Here is a 15158-nt window from a genome sequence, read left to right as displayed (position 1 = left end):
TTGCATTATGATACTGTTTTGTAAAAACAAGTTACACAAAAGATTACTTGGGCTGCATACAAGAAAGGCTTGGCTGTACTAACATTGTTTTCCCTCAAAACCAGTGTATTTTGCCCAAAACTCAACTACTTTCTGCAGAAACAATCCCCTCCCCCCAAAGTCCCACAATCAACAAAACTCATCTTTTGAGAGAGAGAAAGAGGCAAATAAATATAATAATATAAACAAAATTAAGCAAAAAGAAAACATCTCAAAATGTATTGGCCTTATTTTTGATTGGTCATGAACTGAGACATGCTTTTCTGGTAATGAAAAAAGATGTGAGTAATTTTTTACATATTTAGTTGTCAGCACTGAAAAACTACTCTACTTCTGTCACATTCAGGATCCAAACCGCTCAGGCTCTTGTTTTGTATCCAAGCCCTGTCTTTTAAAATTGATATTTGTTCAGCTAAAGGAACCATGGGATAAGCCAACAATAATTTCAAAATCCAAAGTCTTGGCATACAATAATGTAACCCTCGGGCTCTCTGAACCTTTTCCATTCATTGCTCAAAGCAGGATATATTATGCATTCATTCTCCGTCTTCTGACAGGTAATGGCAACTGGCTGTCATTCAGGAGGAGGTAAGAGCATCAAATACAGCAGCCACAAGGGTGCAAACCTCTACCTGTCCTGAAAAACAGACAACTGACCTTATATAGATCAAAATCTCATATTTACAGTGACACCTCATTCCATTATTGACAGGAAAATACTTTTTATATTTAAAGTACTGAGGGTGCATCTACACTGTAGAATCGATGCAGTTTAACACCACTTTAACTGTCATAGCTCAATGCTATGGAATCATGGGAACTGTATTAAAGCCATCCCCATTCCCACCTCATTTTTAAATAGAGCAAAGACTTATCTACATCCCATAGATGATGATGATGATGATAATAATAATAATAATAATAATAATTATTATTATTATTATTATTTTACTGACACAAAAACACAATATGTCACAGCAAATGAGATCTATATGCTGGATTTCGTATCACAAAATCACAAGTCAAAAACTTCCAAAGCATTTAGCGTGTCATGTATTTTCAAATGATGCACGCAGATCCAAGTAAGGTGGCCTTTTGCAGTTGACAGTTTCCCATCTTACCTATACATGGTGACTGTATTTTAGTTTTTAATTAAAGTACTAGCTTGGGTACCCGGCATTGCCTGGGTTATTTGAAAAAGTCAATATTTAATTGTACAAAATGCATAAGGTTGTGGGTGAACTACAACTCACATCATGCCAGGTTAATCCCCTGAAACCCCATCAGCGGTTGAAGTTTATTGGGCAAGTTTGCTCTCTAGGTGCATCATCAGTGGGTTTTCAGTGTGCTCTCTGGCTGTAGGGTAAACTACAACTCCCACGATGGTGAGGCAGACCCCTCAAACCCCTTCAGTATGTTGAGTTAGTCATGGGGGCTCTGTGTGCCAAGTTAGGTCCAATTCCATCTTTGATGGGAGTTCAGAGTGCTCACTGATTGCAGGTGAACTATAAATCCCAGTACATACAAATCCAAAATGTCCTTGGCAATTCCCATCAAAAATCATCAGTATTCAAATGTAGGTATATCGGGTATGCATGCCAAGTTTGGTCCAGATCCATCATTGTTTGGGTTCATAGTGCGCTCTGGATGTAGGTGAACAACAACTCCTACGAATCCCTCCAAAGACCTCCAGTATTTTTTGTTGGTCATGGGGGTTCTGCGTGCCAAGTTAATTCCAAGTCCGTCATTGGTGGGGTTCAGAGTGCCCTTAGATTGTAGGTGAACTATACATTCCAGTATCTACAACTCCTATAAATCATAGTGAATTTTCCCCAAACCTCTCTAGTATGTTAAGTTGCTGATCAATTCCTTTGTTTGCTGTGTGCCATAGAAAAGAATAGGAAATGGTTAAGGGAGAGGCAGTGGGCGTGGTCATGCAAATTCCACACCAATGGAGAGAGTCAGAAACAATGGGATGTCTGTGGTGGAGGAAACACATACAATCTAAGATGAAGTTGTCCCCATATGAAAGTCTTCACTTGGGTGGTAGGCAGTATTGTGCTTGTGGAGGACATTGGCAAGGCTCTTGTATATGTTAATAACACTCACTATAACCTGTAATGTCATTAGAGGAGGCCATTGACGTCTCCTGAGTAGTGGGAGCTACAGCTGTTTGTTTGGGCATTTTTGCTGATTGCTGGAGGAGAATACCTGTTGCTTGAGTTCTGATTAATTGAGAGCCTACTGTTTTCCACAACAGCCTTAAAGGATGGCTGGAATGGTGGAACCTTGTTTTCTGATGGTCCATTGTGGACTAACTTTAGTTTCAGGTACAAAACTAAAAGGATTTGGGTCTTACCAGCAAGATATCTCACAATGTAAATATAGGTGGTCCCCAAGTTACAAACGTCTCATAGTTAACAATGGGTGTGAGACAGCACAAAGTGAGAGAAATCTACCTATCAGAAGGGAAATTCACTCTTGAAAGAGTCATCATGGGGAAAAGGTGTCTTCACTGAATAATAATAAATAATAATAACTTTATTCTTATATCCCGCCACCATCTCCCTTAAGGGAGTCAGGGCCGCTTACATGGGGACCAAGCACAGCAAAAACGGAAGGAAAATATAGCACAATTAAAATACAATAAAACCATGCAACACACATCATTAAAACATAACATCAGTAACTATCAACCAGTAGCCAAGAACCATTGGGCGTGTTCAGATCTAAGAGTGTGGGACAAGGGCTAGTGCAATACAGCTGTAAGGGTGGGGCTAGTAATAAAGTGCTATAGAACCAGACAACATTAGTCAATAGATGAACCGATTAATCAAAAGCACATTGAAAAATCCATGTTTTCAGGTCCTTATGGAAGGTGGTCAAGGTGGGTGCTAATCTAATCTCCCTGGGGAGAAAGTTCCAGAGCCAGGGGACCATCCTGGAGGTGGAAGTGAGAGAAGGGTGACAGAGGTGGGAGTGAGAGAAGGGCCTTGCCAGCAGATCTTAAAGTCTGCACAGGTTCATAGGGGAAGATGGGATCACGAAGATAGACAAGACCTGCACTGTTTAAGGCTTTGTAGGTGATAACCTGCACCTTGAAGTGGGACCGGAAACTTATCGGCAGCCAATGGGGTTGTTTTAAAAGGGGGGTTGTCTGCTCCCCATAATTAGCTCCAGTGAGCAACCTAAAGGTCTATCACCGATCCTTGTTTCCAGAACAAGCCAGTTTTTTTTCAAGATCCAATTATCACAGGGACAGGAAGTGAGGTGACATCTTCTGAACGGCAGCATGAACAGCAAAACAAATGCCACAGGGGTGTTAACTGTTCCCTATGCAACCCAATACTACGCAGCTCCAGAACTGTGGTGTGGATGAAAATTCTGAGAGTGCCTTTGACCACAAGAAGATCAAACCAATCCATACCCCAGAAAATAATGCCCGGCTGCTAACTGGAGGTAAGGATATTAGAGGTAAAGATGAAGTACTTTGGCCACATCATGAGAAGACAGGAAAGCTTGGAAAAGACAGTGATGCTGGGGAAAATAGGAAAAAGGAAGAGGGGCTGACCAAGGGCAAGATGGATGGATGGTATCCTTGAAGTGACTGGCTTGACCTTGACGGAGTTGGGGGTGGCCACAGCTGACAGGGAGCTTTGGCATGGGTGGGTCCACGAGGTCACGAAGAATCGGAAGCGACTGAACGGATAAACAACAATGCAACCCAAAGTGCATATGCATATACCCATATCCATATAATATAGTTAAAGGTAAAGGCAGGCCCATAGCCAGGATTTTGTTTCGGGGGGGGGGGGGGGGTGAGTTTGGTTCGGGGGGGGGGGGGGCTGTGTCTGAGTGAAAGAGGGTCTACCCTAGCAAACCTTTTGTATCATTATCCCAATACCCCCATGCATATGGGATATATTGAGCATGGTGATCAGATCATGATCTGAATAAACCTAACAGTTTAAATAATTTAGCAGTAAGGCCTTCTCGCGGACCACCATGAGAATTTCAGGGGGGGGCTGAAACCCCCCAAGCCCCCCCCCCCCCGGCTACATGCCTGGGTAAAGGTCTTCCCCTGACATTAAATACAGTCGTGTCTGACTCTGGGGTGTGGTGCTTATCTCCATTTCTAAGCCGAAGAGCCAGCGTTGTCTGTAGATACATCCAAGTTCATGTGGCCAGCATGACTGCATGGAGCGCTGTTACCTTCCCACCAGAGCGGTACTTATTGATCTACTCACATTTGCATATTTTCAAACTGCTAGGTTGGCAGAAGCTGGGGCTGACAGCGGGGTGTCCATACATACACACACACACACGTGGCTGAAGGTACACTTTTAAAAAGTACTTGTTCCGATTTTAAAACAAATTCACCTTAAAAACCAACCTACGGAAGCTATCTTGTTCGTAACTTGGGGACACTCAACCTCCAGCAGCACCGTCAGAGAGCTATGGCCAGCCAAGGCAGGAGCGGACAAGGGAGAGAAGCCTGCCGCTGCTGCTGCTGCCTCCGTCTCTGGCCATGGGAGGCTTTGGGGAGGCAATGTGCCTGGGCTCCAGTCGCGTCTTTTCCTCCGCAGTCCCTCTGGGTCCCTTTCCCTCTTTTCGGGGCGCCCCAACGTGGCTCCTCCTCCTCCTCGTCTCCCTTCCCTTTCTCATGACTCGGGGCGCCCAGGAAAGGGCCAGGCGAGGAGGGTGGGTGCGAGGAGAGGGGGAGCGTCCCGCCTTCGGGGCAGAAAAAGAAGAAGAAGAAGGAGCAGGAGCAGCAGGAGACCCGGGGAACGCGCAAGAGTTCCGCTTCCTGAAGCAGACTCCCTGGCAGGCTGGCCGCGAAGCAAGCACGGGGCCCCTTTCTGCCTCTGGGTTGGGCGGTGGAAGGAGGACCCCGCAGAGCGGCCCATGGCTGGCGAGAGGACGCGGAGGTTCACCCGCAGCCTCTGGAGACCCAGCGCCACGGCAGAGCTCCGCAGCGGCAGCACCAGCAGCGCGACTCCTTGCCGGCTCCAGCGGAAGGTAAGCCAGCCCAAGAGAAGTCTCCGCTTCTGGCCAGCGAGGAGAAAGCGGCAAGGAGCACAGAACCCTCGCTTTGGAAGGGACCTGGAGCCCTATGGCAAGCCATTAACGTGGCTCCAGAGTGTACTAATTCTATAGCATAGATGCACCCCACGTGTAAAATCTTGAGTCAGAAAGCTCCAACGTTTCCCTCAACTATTAAGCAATCTCAAGGAGCCCTGAGCCCCCGGTGGTGCCATGGGTTAAACCGCTGAGCTGCTGAACTTGCTGACCGAAAGGTCGCAGGTTCGAATCCGGGAGCGGGGTGAGCTCCCGCTGTTAGCTCCAGCTTCTGCCAACCTAGCAGTTCGAAAACATTCGAACGTGAGTAGATCAATAGGTACTGCTCTGGCAAGAAGGCAATGGTGTCAGTCATGTCAGTCCAATCAGTCATGCTAGCCACATAACCTCGGAGGTGTCTACGAACAATGCCGGCTCTTTGGCTTAGAAATGGAGATGAGCACCAACCCCTAGAGTTGGACATGACTGGACTTGAATGATAGCTGGGTCCGGAAGCTCCGAGCAGTATGGAGATGCCGCATCGCTCCTTCGGGAGCGCTGTTTGCGCAAGAGAGACTTAGCTAATGTAAGCCAAGCTGAAGACAGATAATATAGAAGGAATGTAAGAGTTCTTTAATGGTGAAACCCTAACTCTAACCCTTACCCTGAACCATACCGTAAGCCTAAGCCTAACCCCTTACCCAAACTCTTACCGTAACCCAAACCCTAAACCTTACCCTAACCGTAACCCCTAACCCTTACCCTAACTGTAACCCTAACCCAAACCCAAAACCTTGCCCTAACCCTTACCCTAAGTGTCTCCTCCTTTCTATCCTTCCTTCGCTCTCCCCCACTCTCACCCCGCCCCCTCTCTTCCCTTATTCACAGCCGCCTTTGCGGCCTCTCCGTAATGCTCGAAGCTTCCGGACCCAGCTATCATACTATCAACCCTGGCCTTGATGTCAGGGGAAAACCTTTACCTAAAGGAGCCCTATTTATATATCGCATCAGGAGCGAACCAAGGATACAGTTGTGATGTATTTGAGAAAACACATAGTTTAAAAACTTGGCATTCTATTAAATGTCCTTTGACCAGTACCTGGCCACTTGGAGTTCCTCTGGTGTTGCTATAAGGAGGCCCTCCATTGTGCATGTAGCAGGGCTCAGGCTCCATTGTAATAGGTGGTCTGTGGTTTGTTCTTCTCCACACTTGCATGTCGTGGACTCCACTTTGTGGCCCCATTTCTTAAGGTTATATCTGCATCTCGTGGGGCTAGAGCGCAATCTGTTTCGCGCCTTCCAAGTTGCCCAGTCTTCTGTGTGCCCACAAAGGAGTCTCTCATTTGGTACCAGCCATGGATTGAAGTGTTGGGTTTTAGCCAGGCCCATAGCCAGGATTTCGATTTGGTGGGGGGGGGGGGAGAGTTTTTTTTTGGGGGGGGGCTGAGTCTCAGTGAAAGTGGGTCTACCCTAGCAAACCTTTTGTATCGTTACCCCAATACCCCCATGCATATGGGATATATTGAGTATGGTGATCAGATCATGATATGAATAAGCATAACAGTTCAAATAATGCACCAGTAAGGCCTTTTCACAAACCACCATGAGAATTTCGAGGGGTGCTGAAGCCCCCCAGCCACCCCCCCCCCGGCTACATGTCTGGTTTTAGCCTGCCACTTTTGGACTCTTGCTTGCTGAAGTGTTCCTGCAAGTATCTCTGTAGATCTTAAAAAAACTATATCTTGATTTAAGACATTGGCATGCTGGCTGATATCCGAACAGAGGATGGGCCAGAGATGTCACTCCCTTGGTCCTTTCATTATTAGCTGCCCTAATAAAGGAGCCCTAATAGAGAGAGCATGACCCGTGTATTCTAAGAAATTCCAAAGACAGATTTTTACATACTTACCCAACTGTCTCCAGGTGCATTTACATACTGTAGAAGTAATGCAGTTTGACCCTAGGTTAAGTTCCCTGCCTCAGTGGTGTGGAATCATGGGAAATGTAGTTTCACCAAGTCTTTAGCCATCTCTGCCAGAAAGGACTGGTGTCACAGCAGTGCACAACTTCTAGGATTGCACAGACTTGAGCTATGGCAGCTAAAGTGGTGTCAAACTGCAATGATTCTAGAGTGTGATACAGTACACCCACCATGTTATTCCTTCCTTCGTTGCTTTTAAATTGAAATGGAGACAATCAGGCCCAGCTAATCACCTCCCAACAAATGATTCCCCCAGGCAGGAAACAGCCAAACTTTGAAGCTGCAAGGCTATTCAAAACACTAATTGAGGTGATCAATTGCAACATTCACACTTGCCTCCAAGAGACAAAAGTTCTTTCTCCCACCTTTGACAGTATTCCACAGATATATCAACCCAAGTTGCCTAGTGTTCATCAAACCTCACAACCTCTGAAGATGCCTGCCATAAATGTGGGCGAAACGTCAGGAGATAATTCTTCTGGAACATGGCCATACAGCCCGGAAAACACACAGCAACCCAGTGATTCCGGCCATGAAGGCCTTAAACAACACGGAAAACATTTTCTTTTAATCTTCCAAATTTCAGTTTGAATTTGTTTTTGGAGTCTTATACTGTCAGTTTGCTTTGTGGGGTTTTTTTTTTAATGCATGTTGAATTTTATCTGGATGATTTATTTTGCAATTGGGTAACTTTGCGATTTCTTATTCCACCTTCCCTCTGTGTGATTTGTGTTTAAATACATATATTTACGAGTTTATGACTTGTGTGGGACTCATTGTTTTGGCTTGTTATATCATAAAGCACCATGAGCATAACAAACAATAATAACAACAGTACAGTGTTATAGTACTATTATTCCACTTTGCCATGGTACTATCCCATGGAGTCGTGAGGTTTATAGTTTGGTGAAGTACTAGAGCTCTCTAGCTGAGAATTCTCACCCCTCCCTCCCTAATCTGCAAATCCCAGGATCTTCTACAATATTACCACGGCAGTCAAAGTGAAATAATTGCACTATAACTATGTACAAGGCACTGAATTGTTTTTTGTCACCTGCTAACTGGCAAAGGCAGTAGTGAAGTGGTCCATTTTTGCACCCATAGATCTCAGTGTGACAGGCCCTATAGAGATGTTCCCAAAGACAACTCTCATGTGAAGTGCTGTGGATCAACAAACCCATTCGTTTAAGCCTGTTGATTCATTTCAGCCTGATGACATGAACAAGATCCTAGGAACTGTGGGAGCAACTACATGCATGCTCGATCCTTGCCCTTCCTGGCTTATTGAACTTGCCGGTGGTTTACAAGGATTATAAATGCCTCGTTGGAACAGGGACAAATGCCACTGAGCCTTAAAAAGGCAATCGTCAGACGTATCCTAAAGAAGACATCCCTAGATTCCTTGGTATTGAATAGCTACTTGCCAATTTCGAATCCTCCTTTTTTGGGCAAGGTTCTAGAGTGAGTGGTGGCTTCTCAGCTTCAGGGATTCTTGGATGACGCCGATTATCTTCCAGGTCACCTCTGTCACAAGCACGGTCGGTGTGGATGAGGGAGAGGACCTTCTCGATGGTGGCCCCATAACTTCGGAACTCCCTCCCTAGGGAGATTAGGCAAGCCCCCCCCCCCCCCCACTGTTCTCCTTTTGTAGGGAACTGAAAACTTGGATGTTCCAGTAAGCTTTTGAGAATGAAGTAGTCCCTAGGCCTAGTCCCTACGTTGCTAGATAGTACTCTCTTCTGCACTTCATCCACTTCCCTGGCCCTATGACATATTGTTTGCACTATCTCTCGCCCAGCCCCTTTATAGCTGATTATGTCTATTTTAGTACTCCTGGCCATTGCTATTGGAGCCCCAATGAAATTGGTTTTATCAGGTTTTTGTATTTTATGGTTTTGTTTTGTTTTTTGCTATTTTGTTTATTAAGTTATAGTTGTTTGTTCTATATTGTCTATTGTGCCTTGCCTTGTTGTAAATTGTTTGTATGTTTTCTTTTTGGCATTGAATGTTTGCCATATTTATATTTATTTATTTATTTATTTATTTATTTATTTATATTTCAAACTTATATGTCACCACTCCCCTAGGGCTCGGAGTGGCTTACAGGAACAAACTAAAATCTAACACAAATTAAACAACATATCAAAGATCAAAAGCCTGTCGAAACGAGTATGTCTTACAAGCCCTGCGGAAAGCTGATAAATCCCACAAGGCACGGACTTCTGGTGGCAGAGTGTTCCATAGCGATGGTGCCACTACTGTGAAGGCTCTGTTAGATGCAAGGTTTTAAAACTGGGGACTTCCAATAAATCTTGGTCCTCAGAATGGAGGGATCTCTGGGGTTGGTAGGGGGTGAGGCGGTCCCTCAGGTACATCGGCCCCAGACCATATAAGGCCTTAAAGGTAAGTGCCATCACTTTAAAAGTGATCCGGTGCTCAATCGGTAACCAATGCAGTTGCAATAAAATTGGTGTAATATGGCATCTCATCGGAGCTCTCGCAAGAAGCCGAGCAGCTGCATTTTGTACCAAATTGAGCTTCCAGATCACCAGTAGAGGAAGGCCAATGTAGAGGGCGTTACAGTAGCCCAGTCTTGAGATGACTGTGGCCTGGATCACTGCATTTGTTGAAAACTGCCCTGAGTTGCTTCGGAGAGATAGCGCAGTCTATAAATAAAGATGATTATGATTATGATTATTATTATTTTACTACACAAAAACACAGTATGTCACAGCAAACGAGATATATATGCTGGATTTCGTATCACAAAATCACAAGTTGAACACTTCCCAAGTGTTTAGGACTGTGTGATGTATTTTTGAATGATACGTGCAGATGCAAGTAAGGTGGCCTTTTGCAGTTGACAGATTGTGATTTTGTCAATGTTTATTGTTTCCAAATGCCAAATAAGATCTTTCTGGCACAGCACCCAGTGTGCTGATGACCACTGGGACCCCCCTGTACCGGTTTATGCAAGAGCTTTGCAGTTCGATTTTGAGGTCCTGATAATGGCTGATGATGATGATGATGATGATGATGATGATGATGATTATATCAATGTTCATATTTTTCAGGGATGCAATCTTTTTTAAAGCCAATATGTTTGGAATGCTCATTCAGGATCAAAGAACCCTATAAATACTTGTGGCATTATATTATGCCTTTTGCAAGATTTATTTCCAAACCCATTCTACTTCATAATAACAGAAGTTTAGTGACATTTTAAAAGTTGGCACATCACTGTGGAACATTTTATAGTAGAAGAACTCAAAGATCTGTGATTGCATCAGCAGGAAACCACACACACACGGTCACAGAGCTAGAGGTGTTGTCCGCTATTCATTGGAAAATATGGTGCTCTGTTTATACATATTTTTATTTATTTTATTTCCTTGTTAACTGTGGTTTTAAAGATACTTCTTGCATCAGTTAACCACACACCTGACAAAGCCGTTCATTTTTACAAATTTGCCATTTCTATGTTCAGCTTCCCCTTTATGTCCTCTAAAAAGTAAAGGTTTCCCTTGACATTAAGTCTTGTCATGTCCGACTCTGCACGGAGCACCATTACCTCCCCATCAAAGCCTATTGATCTACTCACATTTGCGTTTTTTAACTGCTAGGTTGGCAGAAGCTGGGGCTAACAGTGGGAGCTCACCCCACTCACTGGATTTGAACTGCAAACCTTTCAGTCAGCAAGTTCAGCAGCTCAGTGGTTTAACCTGCTGTGCCATTGGGGGCTCCTCTAACTAGTCCTTTATGTTACTGTAAGGTTTTCTTTTTAGTAGCATGAGTATTAAAAGGATAGTGAAGGAGGACTGGATATTTTCAATGCCAGGTTGAAACAATGTGTTTGTTGTTACCGATGCAATAAAGTTTGAGCTGGGAAACAATGGCATCCTGCTCTTGCCAATGTGATTGTAGCTTTGTGCGACCTGTCGACAACAGGCAAGTTAAACAGTAGCTGCTTCCAGAATCCCTTACTGAGCAAAAAGAAAAGGGGAAGATTAACCCACCTTATCAGGTACCTGAAATATTTTTTAAAAATAACATGGACTCAAATAGAAATGATAAGAAAAGTGGAAGCTGATGCAAGAAAATGCAATCCCTGCATGCTTTTTGGAAGAAGACTTCAGTTGGTTTTAAGAATTGAGTATATTTGATATGGTGATTTTGTTTCATATATGGAGACTTCTTGGAGAGGCAATTTACCCTTTTATGGCTAGAAGGAGGGCAATGTAAGGAATTCATTGAAGCTGATGTATGAAAAAACAGTCCCATAGGACTTCTTTTCCCAACCCTTATCTAGATCTTTGTATACAGAATTGAAATTTTTGTGAATCTTCTTCCTCACCTTTCCCTGACTGTGTGTGCTAAAATAACACTGGTGAAACATGTTAAATGGTTTAGAAGCCACAATGTTTGCTAGTTTAGTCAGAAACCTAAAGCATTAAAAAGAGTGCCCTAGAGATATTGTTTATCTTGAATGTGCGAAGTAGCAATAGAAGCACTTCCCACGCAGAGCATAACAGTCATCTACAAACAGATAACAGAACAACTGTAATTACACTGGTTGCATCACTTTGTAAGAAGGTGCTTTTAACTTTTGTGATTTGGCCTAAACCACCTTCTCAGATTGTGTATCTGAATAGGCTGTATAAATAAATAAAGAGATAGTCAGCTACAGAAATACAATCTACATTGTTGAAGCTGACTCTTTCCTGGAGTCCTCATAACTCAGTTAACCCATGATTAAACCCTTCCTCTTCTTAAACCATGGCACCCTACCTTGGGGGCAGGCCAGAGCAGGGTGGGCAGGCCAGGAGAGAGGGGGTTCTCCCCAAGCCTCCTCCCTGCCTTTTCCTCCCCTTCCTCTTCTCTTTCAGGGGCAGAAAGTGAAGGAAAGACAGGAAATGTTTGGATCTCAAAGGGGTTGGCCTTGGTCAGGCTGAGATGGTGGATGGGAAGGGAGCCCGTATTGTATACTCCTGATATAGAATCCTAGAGCTGGAAGAGACCCCCAAGGGCCATCCAATCCAACCCCCTGCTATGCAGGAAGGCACAATCAAAGCACTCCTGATAGACAGACTCTGCAGAAAAACTTCCAGAGAAGGAGACTCCACCACACTCTGAGGCAACCTATGCTACTCTCCAACAGCTCTTACTCTCAGGAAGTTCTTCCTGATCTTTTCAGTCAAATCTCTTTCCCTGCCATTTGAACCCATTGCTCCTTTGTGCCGTGTCTCTAGAGCAACAGAAAGTCAACCCCCCCCCCCACTCCTCAATGACCCCGTTTTAAATCTTGAAACATGGTTCTCATGTTCCCTCTCAACTGTCTCTTCTCCCAACCAAACATCCCCCAGGAGGAAAGGAGGAAGGGAAAAAAAGAAGGAAGGAAGAGAAGGATTGGATGAAGGAAAGATGGAAGGGAATGGAGGGAAGGAAGAAGGAAGGAAGGAAAGACAAAAAGTAGGAACAAAGGAAGGAAAAAGAGAGTGAGGGAAGAAAAGAGGAAGGGAGAAAGAGGGAGGGAGGAAAGGAAGGGAGGGAAGGGGGAAGGAAAGAGATAAGGAAGGAAGGATAGGATGGTGTGAGAGAGGAGGGGCTGAGAAAAAACCCATGTTTGGCTCCTGGGCCTGGGTTTGCCCATACCTGCCTTAGCGCCATGTTGAGGTCACAAAACATTTGGCAACAGTAAAAGGTTTTTGATGCCTCATAGACATTTACACAATTCTGTTAGCAGCAATGTATAGTGTTTACTGTGGACTCTGTGGAAATGGCTTCAGTTGTGCTTTAGAAAAGGGAAAACGAGCCTGCTTAGCAAGCCTTGCAAACCCTGATTTATTATTGGCCAATGTTTGGTTTTTATACCTTTGTACAGGGGATCCCATTTGAGGTAGGGTCCCACTGAGCAGCTGAACTTGCTGACCAAAAAGTTGGCAGTTCGAATCTGGAGAGTGGCATGAGTTCCTGCTCTTAGGCCCAACTTCTCCCAATCTAGTACAAGTTCGAAAGCATGCAAATGTGAGTAGGACAGTATAACAGAGCTCCATGCAGTCATGCTGCCCACATAACCTTGAAAGTGTCTACAGACAATGCCAGCTCTTCAGCTTAGAAATGGAGATGAGCACCACCCCACAGAGTTGGACAGAACTAGACCAATGTCAGGCGAAACCTTTACCTTTACCTTATACCAGACATGGGCAAACTTTGGCCCTCCAGGTTTTTTGCATTTGGACTCCTAGAAATTCCAGCTAGCTTACCGCCTGTTAGGAATTGTGGAAGTTGAAGTCCAAAACACCTGGAGGTCCAAAGTTTGACCACGTCTGCTATATATCAGGGTCTAAATTTATCTGGTTGAAAGGAGGTGGAAAAGGTTTAAGAAGCCCTGTTCTAACAAGCCAGTTGATCCATTGATTCCCTGTTTTTGGACTACTAAGCCCCTTGTTGGTTTGTGAGAGAAGCTTTCTCCATCTCAGAGTAGCTGGCCAAGAGTCCAGACAAGACTTAGCCATAGACCACTGGGAGGGCATACTTTCACCTTCTGCTGCAAACTGTTTTGGGCCCACTCACTGTTATTGTAATTGTTCATTGCATTCCTATGTTTTGTTTTCATTGCTTATTGTATTCATCATGTTTTTTGTTGTATTTTACTCTGTTGCTACTTGTGTTTTGGTTTTATTTTATTGTATTTTACTGTTACTTTACTGTATCGTAATTTGTTGTTTGGGCTTGGCCTCATGTAAGCCACCCCAAGTCCCTGTTGGGGGAGATGGTGGCGGGGTATAAATAAAGTTTATTATTATTATTATTATTATTATTATTATTATTATTATTATTTGGGTGAATGTAGTGTCGAAGGCTTTCATGGCCAAAATCACTGGGTTGTGTGAATTTTTCAGGCTGTATGGCTATGTTCTAGCACAGTGGTTCTCAACCTGGGGTCCCCAGATGTTTTTGGCCTACAACTCCCAGAAATCCCAGCCAGTTTATCAGCTGTTAGGATTTCTGGGAGTTGAAGGCCAAAAACATCTGGGGATCCCAGGTTAAGAACCACTGTTCTAGCAGCATTCTCTGTTTTATTGAGTTGAGCAAGTTTTAGTTTGTTACTTATCTGTTGACTTTTATTTTCAAAGTATCAGGCTCCTTTCTTATATGTTCTTTGTTGAATAGATGGAACTGAAAACTGGAGTTGACTTAAATGTTTGCAAATCTGAAAGTTACTTTCACTCATATGCCAGAGTGCTTTGCAGATGTGCTGACCTGTGTTTCCCCTCCTATCTTCAGAGTTTAGAAAAATGTTTATAGAAGGCCTCAACCCACTTCACTTGTATAAGGTTGTATGTTCATATGCACTGGATAAACATTACTGGTTTGTGTGTGTGTGTGTGTGTGTGTGTGTGTGTGTGTGTCAGGAGTGACTTCTTTGGCATTTTTTATTGAAAACAAAATGACATATTTGAACAGATAATAAATGTTTATTGTAGGTTTACATTATGATGACATATTTCAATATTATCCATTCACATTCTTTACAAATTCGTTCGTATTACATTTTTTTCTCCTCCTTCCTCCCACCACCCTTCCCTACCCCTTCCACCACTTTTCACTCTATATCTTTATTTTTAACCATGAGCACAACCTTTTTAATCTTTGTACAGTATCAGTGCTGGCTTCCCCTTCTTCTACCCATTTCATATAAGTTGCCCATTTCTCTTTAATTTCTTCTGTTTTGTCCTCTTGTGAACCTTCTTGGATTATACATGCAATAATATCTGATTGGACTTGCTCAAATAAATAGTTATTCCCAAATAAATAGTTATTCCATGTCAGGAGCAACTTGAGAGCTTCTGGTGTGAGAGAACTGGCTGTTTTCAAGGACATTGCCCAGGGGAAGCCCGGATGTTTTGATATTTTACCATCCTTGTGGGCAGGGCTGTAGCCAGAAAAAAAATTCGGGGAGGGTTGAAAATTTCAGGGGGGGGGCGTGTTAGGGTCACACTGAAGCAAAGAGCACAGCAGGGGGCAGAGCAGCCTTCAATAGCCTGCAGCTCCACCCCTTTCAACCACCTCCCCCAAG

The 15158-nt window shown here is 43.9% G+C and overlaps 1 protein-coding gene across 2 annotated transcripts in view; it reads left to right on the top strand.

Annotated features, from left to right (window-relative positions):
• Positions 1-4788: 4788 nt before the first annotated feature.
• Positions 4789-15158, top strand: part of DOCK10 (dedicator of cytokinesis 10) — a 211773-nt gene continuing 201403 nt past the window's right edge. Inside the window, exons 1-2 of one of the 2 annotated variants that reach the window (XM_060767878.2) lie at positions 4789-5058; positions 12330-12338. In XM_060767878.2, coding sequence (XP_060623861.2) covers positions 4945-5058; positions 12330-12338 — 123 coding nt within the window. In that variant the 5' untranslated portion in view covers positions 4789-4944. The remainder of the gene's footprint in view (positions 5059-12329; positions 12339-15158) is intronic. The other variant, XM_060767871.2, reaches the window with a different exon arrangement.

This window comes from Anolis sagrei, chromosome 3 (genome assembly GCF_037176765.1).
Source record: "Anolis sagrei isolate rAnoSag1 chromosome 3, rAnoSag1.mat, whole genome shotgun sequence".
Taxonomy (NCBI): domain Eukaryota; kingdom Metazoa; phylum Chordata; class Lepidosauria; order Squamata; family Dactyloidae; genus Anolis; species Anolis sagrei.
Note: the sequence above shows the minus strand (reverse complement) of the source record. Positions and strands in the feature narration are given on the sequence as shown.